This window comes from Carassius auratus, chromosome 3 (genome assembly GCF_003368295.1).
Source record: "Carassius auratus strain Wakin chromosome 3, ASM336829v1, whole genome shotgun sequence".
Classification (NCBI taxonomy): Eukaryota; Metazoa; Chordata; class Actinopteri; order Cypriniformes; family Cyprinidae; genus Carassius; species Carassius auratus.
In genome coordinates this window covers 11,028,940-11,045,628 of record NC_039245.1, presented here as the reverse complement: position 1 = coordinate 11,045,628, position 16,689 = coordinate 11,028,940, and the positions used below count along the sequence as shown (strand labels likewise).

Here is a 16,689-nt window from a genome sequence, read left to right as displayed (position 1 = left end):
AGGGATTGGGTTAAGTCTGTAGTTTTGGACAATAGTGTTGATCCAGGATCATCAAAAGATGTTGATCCAGGAACATGTCTTACTTTGCCGATGCAGAACACATGACACATCGCATCCTTGAGTTCGAGGCTAAAATAAATGCTTCTTTCAGTACGATTAATCAAACAAAATGAAAGATTAGCATCTTGATGATTGGGGTGGCCGATCAGATGGAAGGGGTGCAGGCTGGTTCCACCACTGGGTGACACGTGGTCAGGTGAGTAAACTTAACAAAATGTTTACACATGGGTTTCCCTTAAGGTATAGTTCACCCAAAAATTACTACCTACAATAATATGAAAACAAATACTATTGACGGCAATGCTATACCGGTATACACAGTATTTTGTATACACAGTACCAATGCACAAGTTATTAGTCCATAAGCCACAAAACATAAACCATAATTGTATTTTCAGCCTCACAGTGATTGTATTCTGTGGGTTATGAATCAACTTCGAAGCACAATTTTAAAATCAGTTTTACCAAAGGTGAATCAAACATCTCCTTAAAAGAGTCCTGGGAAAATACCTGAAAATACCTGCGTGTGGAATAGAAAAGGAAAAAAACCAGCCGGGTGAGTCTGAATGAAACCACCATACTTCCTTGAGGATGTTTTGCACTCATTAGTGAGATTTATGTGGTCATTGACCATAGAAAGTTTATTGTGTGTTTTTATTAGACTATGAAGGATCGGTGTTGAACTAATGCTTATGTTAAGTGGATTGGTTTGAATAGGGTCACCATTACATTTTCTTATTTATATAGTTAAGTGAGTGATACCAAAATGAAATTAAATGTTTTAATTCACTGTCTTTGTCTATCTATCTTCCCCAAACTAGGATTCACATGCACTCTCGCTACAAAAGCCCAAAACATAAATGGCTTATCACTTAATCATTTACAGTTTATTTTTTTTTTAACTACAAGATGAAAATAGAGCAGACAATTTCAGTTTAAATTTCAGTTTCATTTCTGTGTGAGTGTGTATCTCAGAGTCCCTGCATGTGTGCACTCTTGCATAATGAAGGGGAGGAGTTTTACTAGAGTTGGTTTTTCTCTCATTTTAGTTTCTAGTGTTTCTGTGTCCTACCTCCAATATAAGTCATTCAAATTCAGAAAATGATTTGTAATGTAAACAGCATTCCCAAATTAAATTCTGAATGACATGCAAGTAAGTGTTTCTCTTATTTTAATTATTTATCTTTAAGTGATCAAGTGGAATAGTTTCTCAATGACGCATTTTGTAGACACACATGGTGCGAGGTGTGGTTAGGGTGGAGTGTGTTAAAGGAAAGGAGATCACGCTGTGTCTGTGTGTACGTAATAAACTGCATAAGAGAGAGAAGAAACTAGGAAAAACAGGAAGCAAGTCATGAACACAGCAGGGTAAGTATATTCATTAATTAGTAGGGGGAGAGCAGGGGTGAAAGTACCATTTTTTTCAGAAAAACATCATTTTAAAAGATAATGTTGTAGACAGAGATATATTTCTGCTGTGGGCAGTTACACAGAAGTGTGGTCTAACAACACCAGGTGGTATTTTGTAGAAATGTAGAAAGACTTCAGTATAATTTCACTTTGAACATAAGTTGCACATTGTTACTTTCGACCCCATCGGTTGGGACGAAAGTAACACAACATTATAAGCTAGATTTTTTTATTTTACTCTTATTTTTCTTAAGTATACCTGATTGTGACCTTGTTAATATGTAATTGCAAACATATTTTGTCCTTTAAATTTGCAAAAAAAATTATTAAATTACATTTTCATATTTTCATTTTAAATTTAAGTTTCATCAGATGTCTCAAAACCTGACTGTATTTTTTTTATTGTCAATTTCAATGTATTTTTATTAAAAAAAAATTCAACAGAATGTACAATATAAAAATTTAATTACATTAGCATAATAAAAAAAACTCTAAACATAATGTAACAGTAGGCTTATTTATGTTTCCATCCAGTTGTTTTTATGCATAAATCGAAAATGTGCATTAAAACATCTGGAAACACTGCAAATTCATAGGTGGAGGTGTAAAGGCTAAGATATAAATATAAATGTGATGTAGCAGCTGCCCAGAGAGAGATGTTCCTCTATGTCCAGACACACCCTCTCAAAAACATCTGGATAAAACCAGACCTCTGTCTGTCTTTCTGAACCTCACTCAGACATGTTTTTTTGGTATAATATGACATAAACATTTGTAAGAAATAATGCAAGATGCAGAAAGTCACAATAAAGCATGCACTGGAACAAAATAAATACTTTTTGTGACTGTAGCGGGACAAAAGTAACAACTGTTTCTTTCGTCCCGACAGGAACTCCTGACATTTAAACTCGATTTAATTTTATACTGAAAAAATATGAAAATTCAAACTTTAGGATGTGTTAAAGCACTAAATAACCTGTAGATTGATCATTGCTGTGACACATGAAACAAGAAAAACAACACGACTAATTTGAAAAGATTACCACTTCAGTAATTTACTTTTTGTACTCGAAAACAGTTTTACGGACCTAACTTCGGGAAACGATGAGAAAATCACATGATATTTCTCAGCTCCGTCAAGGATTGCATGCTGAATATTGTCATAGCTGGGAATACAAATGTAGAAAGAGGCTCGGAGAAAATCACTTTGTTACTTTCTGGTCTGTGGTTTCTATCCATCTGTCACGCAGATTTCAAAACAACAGTCCAGGAAGCAACTTTTAGTTTTGTTTCAGTATAAGAGAAACCAGAGAATGTCTAATATGGCGAGAAGTTTCACTCTCACTACACTTCCGGTTTCTGAACTGGTTGCAGTTCCACTCTGATTCCATATGAGGGCGCTCACAGGACGAGTGAAGAATGAATGGAGGTCAATGGTGGTATACCCCTCAAAATCCACTTTTCTCAGGAAATAATTTTTTGTCTAGTAATTTAAATGCTGCATTCGAAAGGAGATGCAAAGAAATTACACACTGCTGGGTGTTAGATTTTTTGAGTCACTTATTTGCTTTAAAAAGTCTTTTAAAATTTCAGAGAATGTCTATGGTGCTTTCCAGAGCCTTTGAAAAATTTATTATTTAATAGCTCTGGAGCTTTGGTACTCTGCACTTTCTTTTCTCTCGAGGCATCGACATCACAGCTGACACAGGTAAATATGTGCTAGAAGAGTTTTTGTTTTGTTGTTTTGAAAGACCCTGCCGAAAATACACACACTATGGTCGTTGGATGTTTGGCGACGTAGCTGGCCATCAGTTATCCATCAACTGGCTGTCAGGCCTTATTAGCTATCAGCTATTAATGGTCGTAGGCTGTCAGCTATTAGAATAATTTATCATTGCACACCTGCAAGGCATTTTTTTTCATTTTTAAATTTTTGTTGATATTTAGCACTATTGAGTGTGACATTTGTTTGTGTTTTTGGTGGCAATACTATACCATATGTATCTGGTATTTCTTAACACAAGAATAACACAACAAGTACTCAAATTCAATTTATTTTCTGTGTAAATTTCACAGTACATACATAACAATAGCCAATAGGCAGATAAAAGGGCCAGCAACCAAAAAAAAAGTTGCTGCGTTGAAAAGAAAAACTTCATTAGCAGAATGCTAGCGTGTTATGGTCAAAAACAACTTAACCTGTAAGAAATCGAAAGGACATAAGTACTCGTTCATTCAACTTTCGACCTTTAACCCATGTTGAACTTGCAAAACCTACAATCAGATCTGAGATTTCTCAACGGCAATCGGGTGAAAGGGACAAATTTAGCCGTCTAGCCCCATAGACTCCCATTCATTTTGCAATTATGGCGATTGCCCCCAGTGGAACTCTGGTGGAACTGCAACCAAAACTCGGTACAATAGGATTTAGGAATAGGGAGTGGGAAGGCTCTCCGTAGACGGGCTCTGGAGAAGCTTTGAATATTCATTCGATTTCAATCTCATTATAATGTATGGAGTGTATTCAATTCAATTCAATTCAATTCAATTAAAGTTTATTTGTATGCCGCATTTTACGATACAAATCATTGCAAAGCAACTTGAATTATTTACAAAATTTAGTAGTAGCTTATAAGTGGTGACTGTCAGTTTATGTGCATATGACAGAAATGTATGGAAAAAATCAATTAAAGATGTAATCAAAGAGACGGTGAACACTATTAACAGCAATTATTATATGATGCAGTCACACTTGTAGCAATATTTGTTAGTTATGTTGTTGATTCGGGGTTAGCATCCTCTGGGGTCAGCATCATCTCTCCTCAGGTGTTCTGGATCCAGACTGCAGCTTGTGTAAATCCTAGCCATGGCAAAACATAGAAACAAATAGAGACATCATTAGCGTAGCTGCTGTTCCAGCAAAGTAAAATTAAGTAGTTTAGCAAGCTAAAGAATAAGAATGTGCATTTGATCAGATACAACTGCAGTCACAAATTGAGAGATGCATTTAGGGCCTTATAGGTAATTAATGATCATTTGTAACTGATACAGAACTTAATATGTAGCGAGTGCAGATTTTGTAATTTGTAACTATATGTACATTTGTTGTATTATACATTTTAATGTTAAAATCAGTGCTTTTTACAATGACCATTAGTCAATATTCATATTTTCCCTTAAACTGAATTTATTTCATTATAAAGTAATTATTTTAATTTATCGGTAAACTACTATTTATAGACAAGTTCATGTTTCATGTCGCATGTCATGCTCATCTTTGTAACATAATTTGATTCATCATTACATAAACAAAAAGCAAGTTCACATGATCATGTTTAAAAGTGCAAAGGTTGTTTTTTGTTTTTTTTCAGAGAACCACAGGACATGGATGGAGAGATAGACGTAGACAAAACATCTGACTCCGAATCTGATTCAAAATCAGAATCTGACTCCGAATCTGATTCAAAATCAGAATCTGACTCTGAATCTGAGAGCAGCACAGGATCTGGCAGTGAGAGTGAGAACAACAGCCCAAAGGACGGAAAACAAGGGGAAAAAAGGAAACGTAACTGTAAACAGATAAAGCCATCTTCCATCTGTACAAACAAGAAGAGAAAAGCCGAAGGTACCAAAGTGTGTTTGATTTGAAGCTCAGTTTAAATTTAAATGGCAAAAAAGAAAAAAAAATGGTTTAATGGAACTGGAATATCTGTATAATAGTGAAAATCAATATTTGTGATGTTTGTTTCAGACTCCACCCTGTATTCCAGAGAAACATTTGGAAACAAATCTGAAGTTCCTGTCACATGTGGAGATAAAGACGGCGTCCTGCATGTGGAGAAATATAATGGCAGTAGGTGCAAACAATTAAGAGATGCAGTAAAGTTTAATATCCATGTGAAGAGTCACTTGTTGAAGAATGCCTTGAAAACATTTCTGGAGCATCCAGGCATGTTCAAAAACGCTTACTGTTGCATTGCTAAAATAATGATTTATCTGTTTTCAGTGGAGAAGTGCATCTTCAGCGAAGGCCAGTGGTTCAAGCCCAACGAATTTGAGAGGTTCGGAGGAAAGGAGAGATGCAAAAAATGGAAGACCAGCATCGTCAGTGATAATATTCCTCTCCAGAAACTCATAGAGGTGCATAAATAATTTAAATAATCCACAATCAATAGTGATTATATCTAGCATTCAATTAATGCTCAAATTAATAATGTTGGTATTTAACAGAATATGATTTTATGATTCCATTATTTGTACATTTTAATATTTGAATGTTAATTTGAGTAAACGATAACATCTATCAGTGATGATAAACTGAACACATCTTCCATCCATAGGCTGGACTTCTGTCATCCTTTAAACCAAGCCGGGTTAAGAATAAACAGGTTTGACTGTTTTTGTAACCAACTAGCACAAAAATGACATATATTTAGTAAAATAATGATAATTTTATTATGTTCTCGTATATTCACTCAATCTCTGTCTGTTGCACAGATTGATACTCCTGAATCCTCACCTGTTGCTGTAAGACTCAGAAAAAGAAAGGTTAGATCCTCTTATGATGACTTTACATTAACAAAATCATAATAATTCAGACAGAGATTTAGCTCAGATGTTTAGGACACAGGATCTCAGATAAACAGGGTTGTGGGAGCGTTTCCTATTTCCCTGTCACTGACACGCATCTCTTAATGTTAACAGTGTCAGAGTACGCTCTTGCCCTCCTGCTCTGGTCAGTATAATAGTGAGCCATAACCAGACAATACGCTCATTAATATCAGCAGTTTTCTATTTCACTATTCCTGCATTTGTTGTAGAATCAAATGGCAGGAACGATAATGACAATGGAGGAGTTGTTGAAGAGAATGATGAAGATATCATTGACATGAGCGTGTTTGAAGGTCCAACCCTACCTGTTACCTGTGGTTCTGGCTCTGGCGTCCTACACAAATACCGCTTTGCCACAGGTCTGTGAGTGGACATATATTAAAAAAAATTGCTACAAATATATTATTATGCATTATGTGTTGGTTAAATATGTTTTACATTTATAATATTTGCACACATTTTATGCACACATAAAAATGCCTGGAAGTCATTGCAGGTACAAAATATCAAACTAAGTGTCATTTCTTCTAAAGAATGTTAGCACACTTATACTTTAAACAAAGTATGCCACCAAAAAAAATCACCAAAACACCAGCTGAGCATCAATGAAGACAAGTGAAGCTCTGGCAGCTTTTACTTTGCAAGTGCCACTTTGATATTTAATATCTACTGCAGTGACGTTTATGTGTGACTTGTGTGCTCAAATACATCTTGGTTTAATGCAGAGCTAAAAGAGTTTCTTTAACTCAGGTTATTATGGTACAGAGCTTCAGTGTTGTTATTCCAGGGCACTGTGGGAGATGCATAAGAACAGAAGACTTCTGGCAGACACCGGAGGATTTCATCAGAGACAACAAACCAGAAGGAGCATGGAGAAAAGACATTTTATCCAGTGGGGTACATCTGGGAAAACTTATAAAGGTACAAATAGAAAATTATGTAAAAAAACAAAAAGATACTTTCTATTTTCAGTCAACTCGGCTAACAAATGGCTTTCTTCTGTGTAGGCATAGATTAGTATTACATGGTTAGATATTGTACATGCTATGTGTTCCTCAAAGTTGTACTGTTATTTAGTGATCGACTTTACTGACTTGAAAATTTGAAGTTTAATTCTCGTTTTATTTTACATTTTAAACTCTTTTAAGTAATTTGACACTTCGTTCTCATGTTTTTCAGAAAAATGTTTTGGAAATGCATACGCTAAATTGCGATTGTGAGAACTGTAAAGACTTGGATCAATACCTAGTAAGACACCATCTCTTACAATCACAGCCACATCAGCAGACCAACATGACCACTAAACGTCCTCTGTGAACTCTTGTCCCAACAGAATGATGACGTGTGTTTCATCTGTGACTCTGAGGGAGATCTCGTGTGTTGTGATGAGTGTCCACGAGCTTTTCATTCACACTGTCACCTACCAGCGGTACCTGAAGACTCACCTGGGTGAGAGAGAGAGAGAGAGAGAGAGAGAAATCATACTGGATTAAACAGACTACACGTATGACTTTGAGTAATACTGTGTGTTTTGTGCACAGGAGCCAGTGGAGCTGCACGTTTTGTGTGATGAAGAAGATGAAAAGTTCCAGTCAAAATACCCAACAGGAAGTTTTGAGCAGTCCAGTCCTTTACCAAAGACAAGAGTCATAACCTTTTTGTTTTTTTGCCATCCTATTTTTATATTGTTGTTGTTGTAACTTTTTAAGAACTGAATCTGATTTTTTTTTTGTTCCTTACATATATGCTACTGCTTTTTTTATTAGTTGCTTTTTTTAAATAAACCGATTCTTTTATCTAAACAATGTGTGCAGTATTTTTTTGTTTTTTACATTTAGACATTCATTATTATTAAACCAATACGATTAGTGTATGTTTTGTTTATATATATACATATACAGGGAGTGCAGAATTATTAGGCAAGTTGTATTTTTGAGGAATAATTTTATTATTGAACAACAACCATGTTCTCAATGATTCCAAAAACTCATTAATATCAAAACTGAATATTTTTGGAAGTAGTTTTTAGTTTGTTTTTAGTTGTAGCTATTTTAGGAGGATATCTGTGTGTGCAGGTGACTATTACTGTGCATAATTATTAGGCAACTTAACAAAAAACAAATATATACCCATTTCAATTATTTATTTTCAGCAGTGAAACCAATATAACATCTCAACATTCACAAATATACATTTCTGATATTCAAAAACAAAACAAAAACAAATCAGATCTGTTCACCATCAACATTGCGTGCAGCAGCAACCACAGCCTCCCAGACACTGTTCAGAGAGGTGTACTGTTTTCCCTCCTTGTAAATCTCACATTTCATGATGGACCACAGGTTCTCTATGGGGTTCAGATCAGGTGAACAAGGAGGCCAAGTCATTAGTTTTTCTTCTTTTAGACCCTTTCTTGCCAGCCACGCTGTGGAGTACTTGGACGCGTGTGATGGAGCATTGTCCTGCATGAAAATCATGTTTTTCTTGAAGGATGCAGACTTCTTCCTGTACCACTGCTTGAAGGTGTCTTCCAGAAACTGGCAATAGGACTGGGAGTTGAGCTTGACTCCATCCTCAACCCGAAAAGGCCCCACAAGCTCATCTTTGATGATAGCAGCCCAAACCAGTACTCCACCTCCACCTTGCTGGCATCTGACTGGAGCTCTCTGCCCTTTACCGATCCAGCCACGGGCCCATCAAGACTCACTCTCATTTCATCAGTCCATAAAACCTTAGAAAAATCAGTCTTGAGATATTTCTTTGCCCAGTCTTGACGTTTCAGCAATTTTAAGAGTGCTGCATCCCTCTGCAAGATATCTCACTATTTTTGACTTTTCGGAGCCTGTCAAGTCCTTCTTTTGACCCATTTTGCCAAAGGAAAGGAAGTTGCCTAATAATTATGCACACCTGATATAGGGTGTTGATGTCATTAAACCACACCCCTTCTCATTACTGAGATGCACATCACCTAATATGCTTAATTGGTAGTAGGCTTTCGAGCCTATACAGCTTGGAGTAAGACAACATGCATAAAGAGGATGATGTGGTCAAAATACTCATTTGCCTAATAATTCTGAACACAGTGTGTATATACAGGGGCGTAGCAACCGGGGGGGACGGGGGGGACGGGGGGGACACGTCCCCCGCACTTTTAGAAACAGGTGATTCTGACCCCTACTAATTTTTTTTTTAGGATCCAGCGTGAATATTTCCTGTAGTGTTCTCTGATTTGTTACTTAGATTTGAGTGAAGTAACATTCAGCCAATCACAGAGCGAATCATCTCCTGGGTGCGTCTGCTATGAGCTTCAAATCTCTTGTTGCTCTTCTGAATTTTCGTTCGTTCGTTCACTTTGCTATTAGGCCGTCTGGGATAAAATGCACCCCAGAAAAAAAGCAAAGGACGATTACATCCTTTTTTCAAACACACACTGTAAGTATGTTACAGTATGTCGCGATGACACGAATCGCGCGATAAAGTTTTCATGTTATGATTTAACCTATTGAACCCGTATGGACCTCGTCACGTCGCGCCGGATTCAGTGTGTTAAATGCTCTCCTAATTGTCACTTTGGATAAAAGCGTCTGCTAAATAAGACGTAACAATGTTATTGATTTCTGCTGTCTTTTGTTTGTCTACGTGCTGCTCGCGGAGTAAAATTATAATTTCACAATAAATCATATTTGTTTTGCAACGAATATCTTAAAATACTTTATCAAATTGTATTCTTTTAATTCATAACTGTTACTTTATGTCCTAACTAGTCTGTAGGAAAGGCAGACTGTGACGTCACTGGCAGAGAGAGGGGTCAGTTGCTCAACCTCTCCAGAATGTGTACAGGTGAGATTTGTATAAAAAAAAGCAGATTGACTATCTTAAATCTGCGGTAGGGAACTTTTGACGCTCTAGCGGTTAATAAACAGAACTGCTTGCGTCTTGCGGAAGAACATCGTAGCCGGAACTACTTCTCTCTGTTTATGTCTATGAAGAATCACAAAGGTACTGGGTTACTCCGCCGCGGTATCCCCGAAGCAATCTAAAATAGTCCGAATATAAACACTTATTATAGGTGCACCCTAGTGATTCAGGACAAGCCAAAAACACGGTTTGGAAAATGGATTCATGGTGTACTCGCTTATTATATACATTTTTCTACATTTTGAAAACACACAAAGTTACGGACCGCAGCTCTGATTGGTTGTTTTTTACCGGGAGTGATGTATTTCTGCAAATGGCAATAGGACCACTGGGGGGAGCCAGAGGAGCTTGATTTTTTCACAGATCATGTGTCTCATATTTTTCATAAAATGTATGTTTGTATAAAATTACTGTAGATGTAATCTGTATACTCATTTAACACCTGTTTTTGTCCAACTGTTAAAAAAAAAATTATTGTTCAAATGTAGTGCAACTGAATTGTAAATATCATAAAATATCTTTATTTCATAAAAAATAAAAAAAATTATAGATGGTCTCCCATTGGTCTCAAAGTCCTGCAGTATTTTTAAATTTTGAGTATGATTTAACAAAAATAGGTTCCTGTAAGCTATCATGTCATGTTCCCAAATTTGAAAAAGTAAAATGCCAATTGGTATTCTATTTAGAATTTATTATGAACATCAGCTTTGGGTCAAATCACCATACAGCTGTCCCCCCCACTTTTAAAATGGCTGCTACGCCCCTGCATATATATATATCATAGTATAAGAAGAATGACTTCATATACCTGATTTCCACATGACTAGATCACCGTTTCGCAATATGCTGATCAGGTGAAAGCAGATCTAGTGAAAGGTGTGGTTAGTTGAAGTGTAAAAGGAAAGGAGTCAGACAGTGTGCGTACATACATAGCTGACTGTGTGTTAGACGGTGTGTGTACATACAGTAACTGACTGTTAGAGAGAAAGTGAACCAGAAAAACAGGCAGAAAGTCATGGACACCGCAAGGCGAGTACATTTAGGCAATTATTTGTAATTCCATTTTTTCTGATCTGTTGTTTTCTTTCTTTTATCGCTTTTTATTACTCAAATTTCTATAGCAATATCCAGGAAGTAACTTTCAGTTTTGTTTCTGCGTAACAGTGAGTAGCCTGCTTTTAACTGGGTAATTACTGTACGGTAAAAACAAATATCAATTCGTTATTTTTCTATAAAACATTTAACATAAAATTATGTAAAAATGAATTTATTATAAAAGAATACTTGTAATTTATCAGATTATTGCATTATATGTAATTCATATAATAATGTCATTCAAAAATGTAAAAGTAGTAATTTGACTCTCAAATTATCCAGTGAATTCAACAGCTGACACGAGCAGACGAGTATATGTTTGGTCAAAGCCATTTCAGACACAATACTAAACATTTTTAACAAAAAAGAATAACAGCTATAGTTTCCGTTATTGCATCATTTTTTGCTTAAACACGTGAGGATATTTGTCTCACTCCAACCGCACAATATTTCTATTTGCTGCAACATACTTTAAGGACTGGAAATCGCCCATATAGTGTCTGTTAAACTATTTTTAAAAAATTATATTTATGTAGAATGCGACAGGGTTTTGATTGCATCACAGTGAGTCACTGAAGGCTGGCTGCTTGCTGTATCTAATAAATATAATTAAACTGCTGAATTCATAGATACACGTATCAAATTCAGTAATTCTAAATCTGTTTTCTTTTTAGCAGAAGAAGCAACATTAAAATCGACAACCAAAAAGACTTTGGATTTTTCACAGATGAAAAGTTGTTTGATTTTTTCTGTCAAAACAAGGTAAAGATGTCAACAATAGAAAAGCCGTTGATGCTCCTCCGACATCTCAAGGACAATAGACTCATTACAGATGAGCTTTATGTAAGCATGATCTTAACATTCTGACCAATAATGTCAATATAGAAGCAAAAAGATTTAACATTTGACATTTTTGCCTTTTTGTTTTATTGAAGCAAAAGCTTGAGAACACTGGTGGAGATAATGATATGTACAGTGCATTGGAGTACATTGAAAAACGTGGAAAGAAGAATGTTAGAAAGTTCTGGGAACGTGTGGCCCAGGAGCACATATTACAGCGTTACTCTCAACTCTCTGAAATCACTGCAGCTCTGATGGACTGTAAGAAATCATATGTCTTGCTATCTATCAGTCTATCATCTGTCTCACCATCTGAAAGTGGTTTTGTTGTAATAGTACACTGAGGTCTTTGGCACTGCTGATTTATTTCTAATTTTAGTTTTTTAATTCCTCAGCTCTTGAGGGTCAGCCAAAGAAAATAATAAGAGAAAGAGTCGAGGATCGAAGCACAGGAAAAGAAAGAGAGGTTAAAAAGAGAAAGACAGAGAGCAACTCTGTGAGTGACCAAGCTGGACCATCATCATCAAGCATCAGCAGCCAGAGGACGACAGATGAACATGTGAAGAGAGGTAAGTCAGATAATGGATTGACCAGCCTGTCCTTTTGTCTGTCTGTCTAAATAATTACATTAAGTTCTGAAACCATTCTGTTTTGTATTTCAAAAGATTCTCCAGATCTTCCGAGCTCTCCAGACTCCAGCACAGAATTGCCGTTTTCCCATCCGTCCGTGCACTGTAAAGCAGGTTTCTATTCATTTTTGGACAAACTCCTTTTGGTGTGAAAAAACATTTGCTGGATCCTTTATGTGCATTCCCACCATTATATTTAGAAAAAAATGAAACATGTAAAACAACTTTTAAATGTGTTTTACTCTCTTCTCCCTAAGAGGAAATCTGGAACATGGATAAACACAAGAGATTTCTTCCTGTCACATGTGGGGATAAACAGGCCTTATTGGACAGAGATGCATTGTATGAGAGTAAGTAACCCTCAATGATTAAATATTTCAAAGCAGCATAACTTCTGTCTCAAGGCACTTTAAGATTATAGCAATAAAGAGTCCGGCATTTATGCTCTTTAGTTTAATCTTGAACACATAAGTGTTTCAAAATAGCAATTTTTTTCAAGTAATCCACACCACTTCAGTCCATCAGTGTTATATTAAGTGAAAAGCTGTTTTTGTAAGAAACAAAATGATCATTTAAGATATTTTCATTCTGACGGCACCCATTCACTGCAGAGGATCCATTGTTGAGCAAGTGATGTAATGCTACACCTTTATTCTCAGGAAAGAGGGACTGCATTAAATGTGACACAGGAATGATCTCACCTTTTCTATTTGAGGAAATGGGTGGAAAAGAAACACACAAGTCCTGGAAAACAAGTATATTATGCCAAGGCATAACCCTCAAGACTCTGATTGAGGTGAGAACAGGAAGAGTTGATGTGTCTTAGAACTTGAATGCATTTTAACCAAAAATTAAACAATACCTTGTCAGTTCTATGACTTAATGGTAGTCTTTTAGTCTTTTAAAAAAAAAATCATAATTCATAATTTTTCATTGTGCATAAATTGTTTTTTTTTTTCATTTCAGATGAATATTTTGAAGTTACCCAAACATAAAGGAAAGTTTACACTTCGTAAATGATGTGCCGTGCATCACATTATTTAGCATTTTCAGTCAGTGAATATACTTACTACAAATTTTGAAAAATATCCAACCTATTTTAGTGCAATTTTAGCCATTTGTAACTTGATTTTACAAGGCTTTCACTTTCAGTTATTCTACTGGTAAAAAATAAATAAATAAATAAATAAATAAAACATCTCGTTTTGCTTCTTGAAATAGCACACTGGTTTCTGTTATTAATTCTAACAATCATAAATGCACATATAATACAAATGTTTAACTAAAATTTATTAAAACTCAAATTTTGTCATGATAAAATGTGGATTAGATTTTTATTCAACCTAGATTAGTCAAGTGTGTGTGGGTGTGTGTGTATATGTGTGTTTGTCTCTATCTATCTGTTTCTATCTATCTACACTGAAAAAAAAAAGATTTGTTGGATTTACTCAACTGAATTATGGACATTAGTTCCACACATTCAGTTTGAGTTCAGAGTATCCTATGCATTTATGCGGTTTCATTATAATATGGTTGTGTTAATCATATGCAATTTCAAAAAGTAATGTGTACATAATCTTTTTAAGTTATACTTACATAATTCAGTTACGTTAGTTTAACATTAATATTTTATTTCAGATATATGCTTCTATCATGTTAATCCTGTGCAATTAAATCAAGTTATCTTAACATAATTTTGATAACTTCACTAAAATTACATTTTAATACATTTCAATGGTTTGTTGTAGCATGTTTAATTTCATGTAACACAAAAAACCTTTTGTAAATCATTTATTTAATAATTTGAACAAGGTGTAATTTAAATGGCATGTCTCAATAACATTTTGCTTTCAAAAACGTAGCATAAATAACTTCTCTTATTAAATTTAATAAAAATACATTTTTTAGTTTTAATTAGACTAGTATAAAAACGAAGACAATTCATTTTGTATGCATAACATGTAACATGCATATCAACAATATATGTAAAGCTTCATAAGTTTTACAAGATATACAACTTTATAAAAGTAACATTACACTGCATGTAACACTGTTTAAAAACTAATAAAACATTTTAACACTAATTTATTTCATTTCTCCCAGAAACCTTAAAACTGTACCAAAGAACAGCACTACCTGGAACTGTTATTTCAAGAAAAACACTTTCGTTTCAAAGATAATTGTATATAGACATTACAAAATAATGTGAAAATACAGTATCTGACCCTTATTTGTGTTTTTTATTTATGCTAGTTTACCCAGATTCAGCTCTCTAATCATTCAAACTTCTGAGCCGGTCCAAAGAAAGGTCAAATTCAGAAAAAACAAGATAAAAAGAAACAAGAGCAGGCAAAGGGGAACAGTCTAAACAACAAGATCATGTTTTACTCTCTGCAGCTCTGAAGGCTGCTGAAATTTTCTGAGGTTGCTCATTTGTAGTCTCAGTAGTCACTCAAAAATCGGTCCATCTCACTGGTGGAGTTTAGATTTGAAATTTTGGGCCTTGATAGAGAGTTCACCTGCATCCAACTCCATGATGAGTTTCTGCAAAATTTCAAATGTAAAACGCAACTTTGTGGGGTACTGCAGGTTAAGAATATAGATTAGACCAAACAACATTGAAGTTGTAAAAGCCACGCTGTCGAGGTCCTGAAGCACTGCCACACCCTCTAGCACAATTGCTACATTATGGGCTTCATTGTCTGCAGTGTGCTTCATCGTGAAGATGCCCATGGTAGTCTTCTCAAACGCACTCTGTAGAAGATCTTCTTCCATGTCCTAAAGACAGAAAAAATGGTGAATATGTATTTAACACATGAACAAGAAATATGAGGGGTAGCATAATGGAATATTACACATTCCATCACATTTCCCCCCATTTTATTTTTTACTTAAGAACTACTAAAATTTGGTTAGTTTTTTAGAACCCTAAACATCTGTGTTGACATCACACATTCCAAATTAGAACATAAATGTCTGTTAAATTTGACAACATCTGTAAAATATACATCAGGGGTGGCCAATCCTGCTCCTGGAGATCTACTGGAGATTTCTAGTTATCCTAAAGACCTTGATTAGCTGAATTAGGTGTGTTTCATTAGAGTTTGAGCTAAACTGTGCAAGCTCAACAGGTACAATACCCTCAAATATATCATGGGCAATGTCTGGTGGGTAGCCAGTGAGGACATGAGAAAATGAGAAAAAGCTTCAGTTGGAGGACAAGCGGTAATATCGGTTTTACCAGTGTTGTCCTTGAATAAGTAAATATGTGTGCTCTGTACGAACATTTAGAAGTTAAACAATTATAGCTACATGTCTAGTGGATAAAATTGTTTTTAATTTATGTTGCAATGTGCATATTTGATGAAACCATGGTTTTTAGATGTAGTAATGTGTTGCTTGTTGAACATAGTACAGATTCCATCAGTTAAGCTATAACTACTCCCCACATACTCCTGAATGAGATCTTTAGGGTCCTCATTAAGATAGATACACAGTCCTCTGATGGCAAGTTCACAAGCTGCATCAATGTCATCCTTAAAAAAATAAGCCAGAGCAGAGAAAGAAAGGTTAGGTTAAGACATTACTCAAATCACAATTAAACAAAGAGCACAAATGTGGGCCTCATTCACTAAAAGTTCCTAAAAATGTATGTGTATGGCAAAAATGTTGCAGTCTAGAAAAATAAAGATAATAGCATGATTTTATTGTGAAAGGTAATGCAACTTACCTAATGCTATTAACATCAATTACAAAAAATAGAGTGTGAATACATGCACACAAACAAACAAACAAAAATTATAGTATGCTAACCTGACATCCAAACAATGCATTTTGAAAAATCAGTTCAATGAAGTCAGGTGCAAAAATAACTGTTCATGCTAGTGCTGGGCGGTTTGACCAAAAATATACATACAAATTTTTTTTTTTTCAAAATTATACAGATTTTCCGTTTTCTGACTTTTTTTTCATACATAATCAGGTGTACAATGCATTTTCTGCTGGTTGATATTCCAAGACGTGCTTTGCGGCTAAGGTGATGGAGCAAATTGCTCGTGTTGCCGCCTTTGCGACAATTTTAGCCCGACAGCACTTGCATAAAATGGATATTATATATGCATAATCT

The 16,689-nt window shown here is 35.2% G+C and overlaps 2 protein-coding genes across 5 annotated transcripts; both read left to right on the top strand.

Moving 5' to 3' along the window:
• Positions 1-1,145: 1,145 nt before the first annotated feature.
• LOC113047856 (nuclear body protein SP140-like protein) lies at positions 1,146-7,807 on the top strand. 3 transcript variants are annotated; one of them, XM_026209204.1, is made up of 13 exons: positions 1,281-1,428; positions 4,842-4,907; positions 4,938-5,095; positions 5,222-5,323; positions 5,477-5,610; positions 5,811-5,858; positions 5,968-6,018; positions 6,175-6,205; positions 6,291-6,440; positions 6,869-7,002; positions 7,261-7,329; positions 7,415-7,530; positions 7,623-7,807. In XM_026209204.1, the coding sequence occupies exons 1-13, from the start codon at positions 1,415-1,417 to the stop codon at positions 7,732-7,734; spliced, it is 1,185 nt and encodes a 394-aa protein (XP_026064989.1). In that variant the 5' UTR covers positions 1,281-1,414; the 3' UTR covers positions 7,735-7,807. The 3 variants fall into 3 exon arrangements, with proteins under 3 accessions (XP_026064979.1, XP_026064989.1, XP_026064971.1); XM_026209194.1 differs by lacking the exon at positions 1,281-1,428 and adding an exon at positions 1,146-1,213 and having other exon boundaries at positions 4,842-5,095; positions 7,623-7,806; XM_026209186.1 differs by having other exon boundaries at positions 4,842-5,095; positions 7,623-7,806.
• Positions 7,808-10,777: 2,970 nt separating this feature from the next.
• Positions 10,778-13,743, top strand: si:dkey-68o6.8 (uncharacterized). Of its 2 annotated transcripts, none has more exons than XM_026209223.1 (8): positions 10,778-11,028; positions 11,772-11,937; positions 12,030-12,195; positions 12,330-12,503; positions 12,600-12,677; positions 12,821-12,913; positions 13,223-13,359; positions 13,530-13,743. In XM_026209223.1, the coding sequence occupies exons 1-8, from the start codon at positions 11,015-11,017 to the stop codon at positions 13,581-13,583; spliced, it is 882 nt and encodes a 293-aa protein (XP_026065008.1). In that variant the 5' UTR covers positions 10,778-11,014; the 3' UTR covers positions 13,584-13,743. The 2 variants fall into 2 exon arrangements, with proteins under 2 accessions (XP_026065008.1, XP_026065002.1); XM_026209217.1 differs by having other exon boundaries at positions 11,769-11,937.
• Positions 13,744-16,689: the final 2,946 nt, after the last annotated feature.

Excerpts from the sequence above, each read along its gene's own strand:
- LOC113047856 (XM_026209186.1), top strand. Across the intron at positions 7,003-7,260 it reads ATCTGGGAAAACTTATAAAG|AAAAATGTTTTGGAAATGCA; the intron begins GTACAAATAGAA and ends CATGTTTTTCAG. Across the intron at positions 7,330-7,414 it reads AAGACTTGGATCAATACCTA|AATGATGACGTGTGTTTCAT; the intron begins GTAAGACACCAT and ends TTGTCCCAACAG.
- si:dkey-68o6.8 (XM_026209217.1), top strand. Across the intron at positions 12,504-12,599 it reads AGATGAACATGTGAAGAGAG|ATTCTCCAGATCTTCCGAGC; the intron begins GTAAGTCAGATA and ends GTATTTCAAAAG. Across the intron at positions 13,360-13,529 it reads CCCTCAAGACTCTGATTGAG|ATGAATATTTTGAAGTTACC; the intron begins GTGAGAACAGGA and ends TTTTCATTTCAG.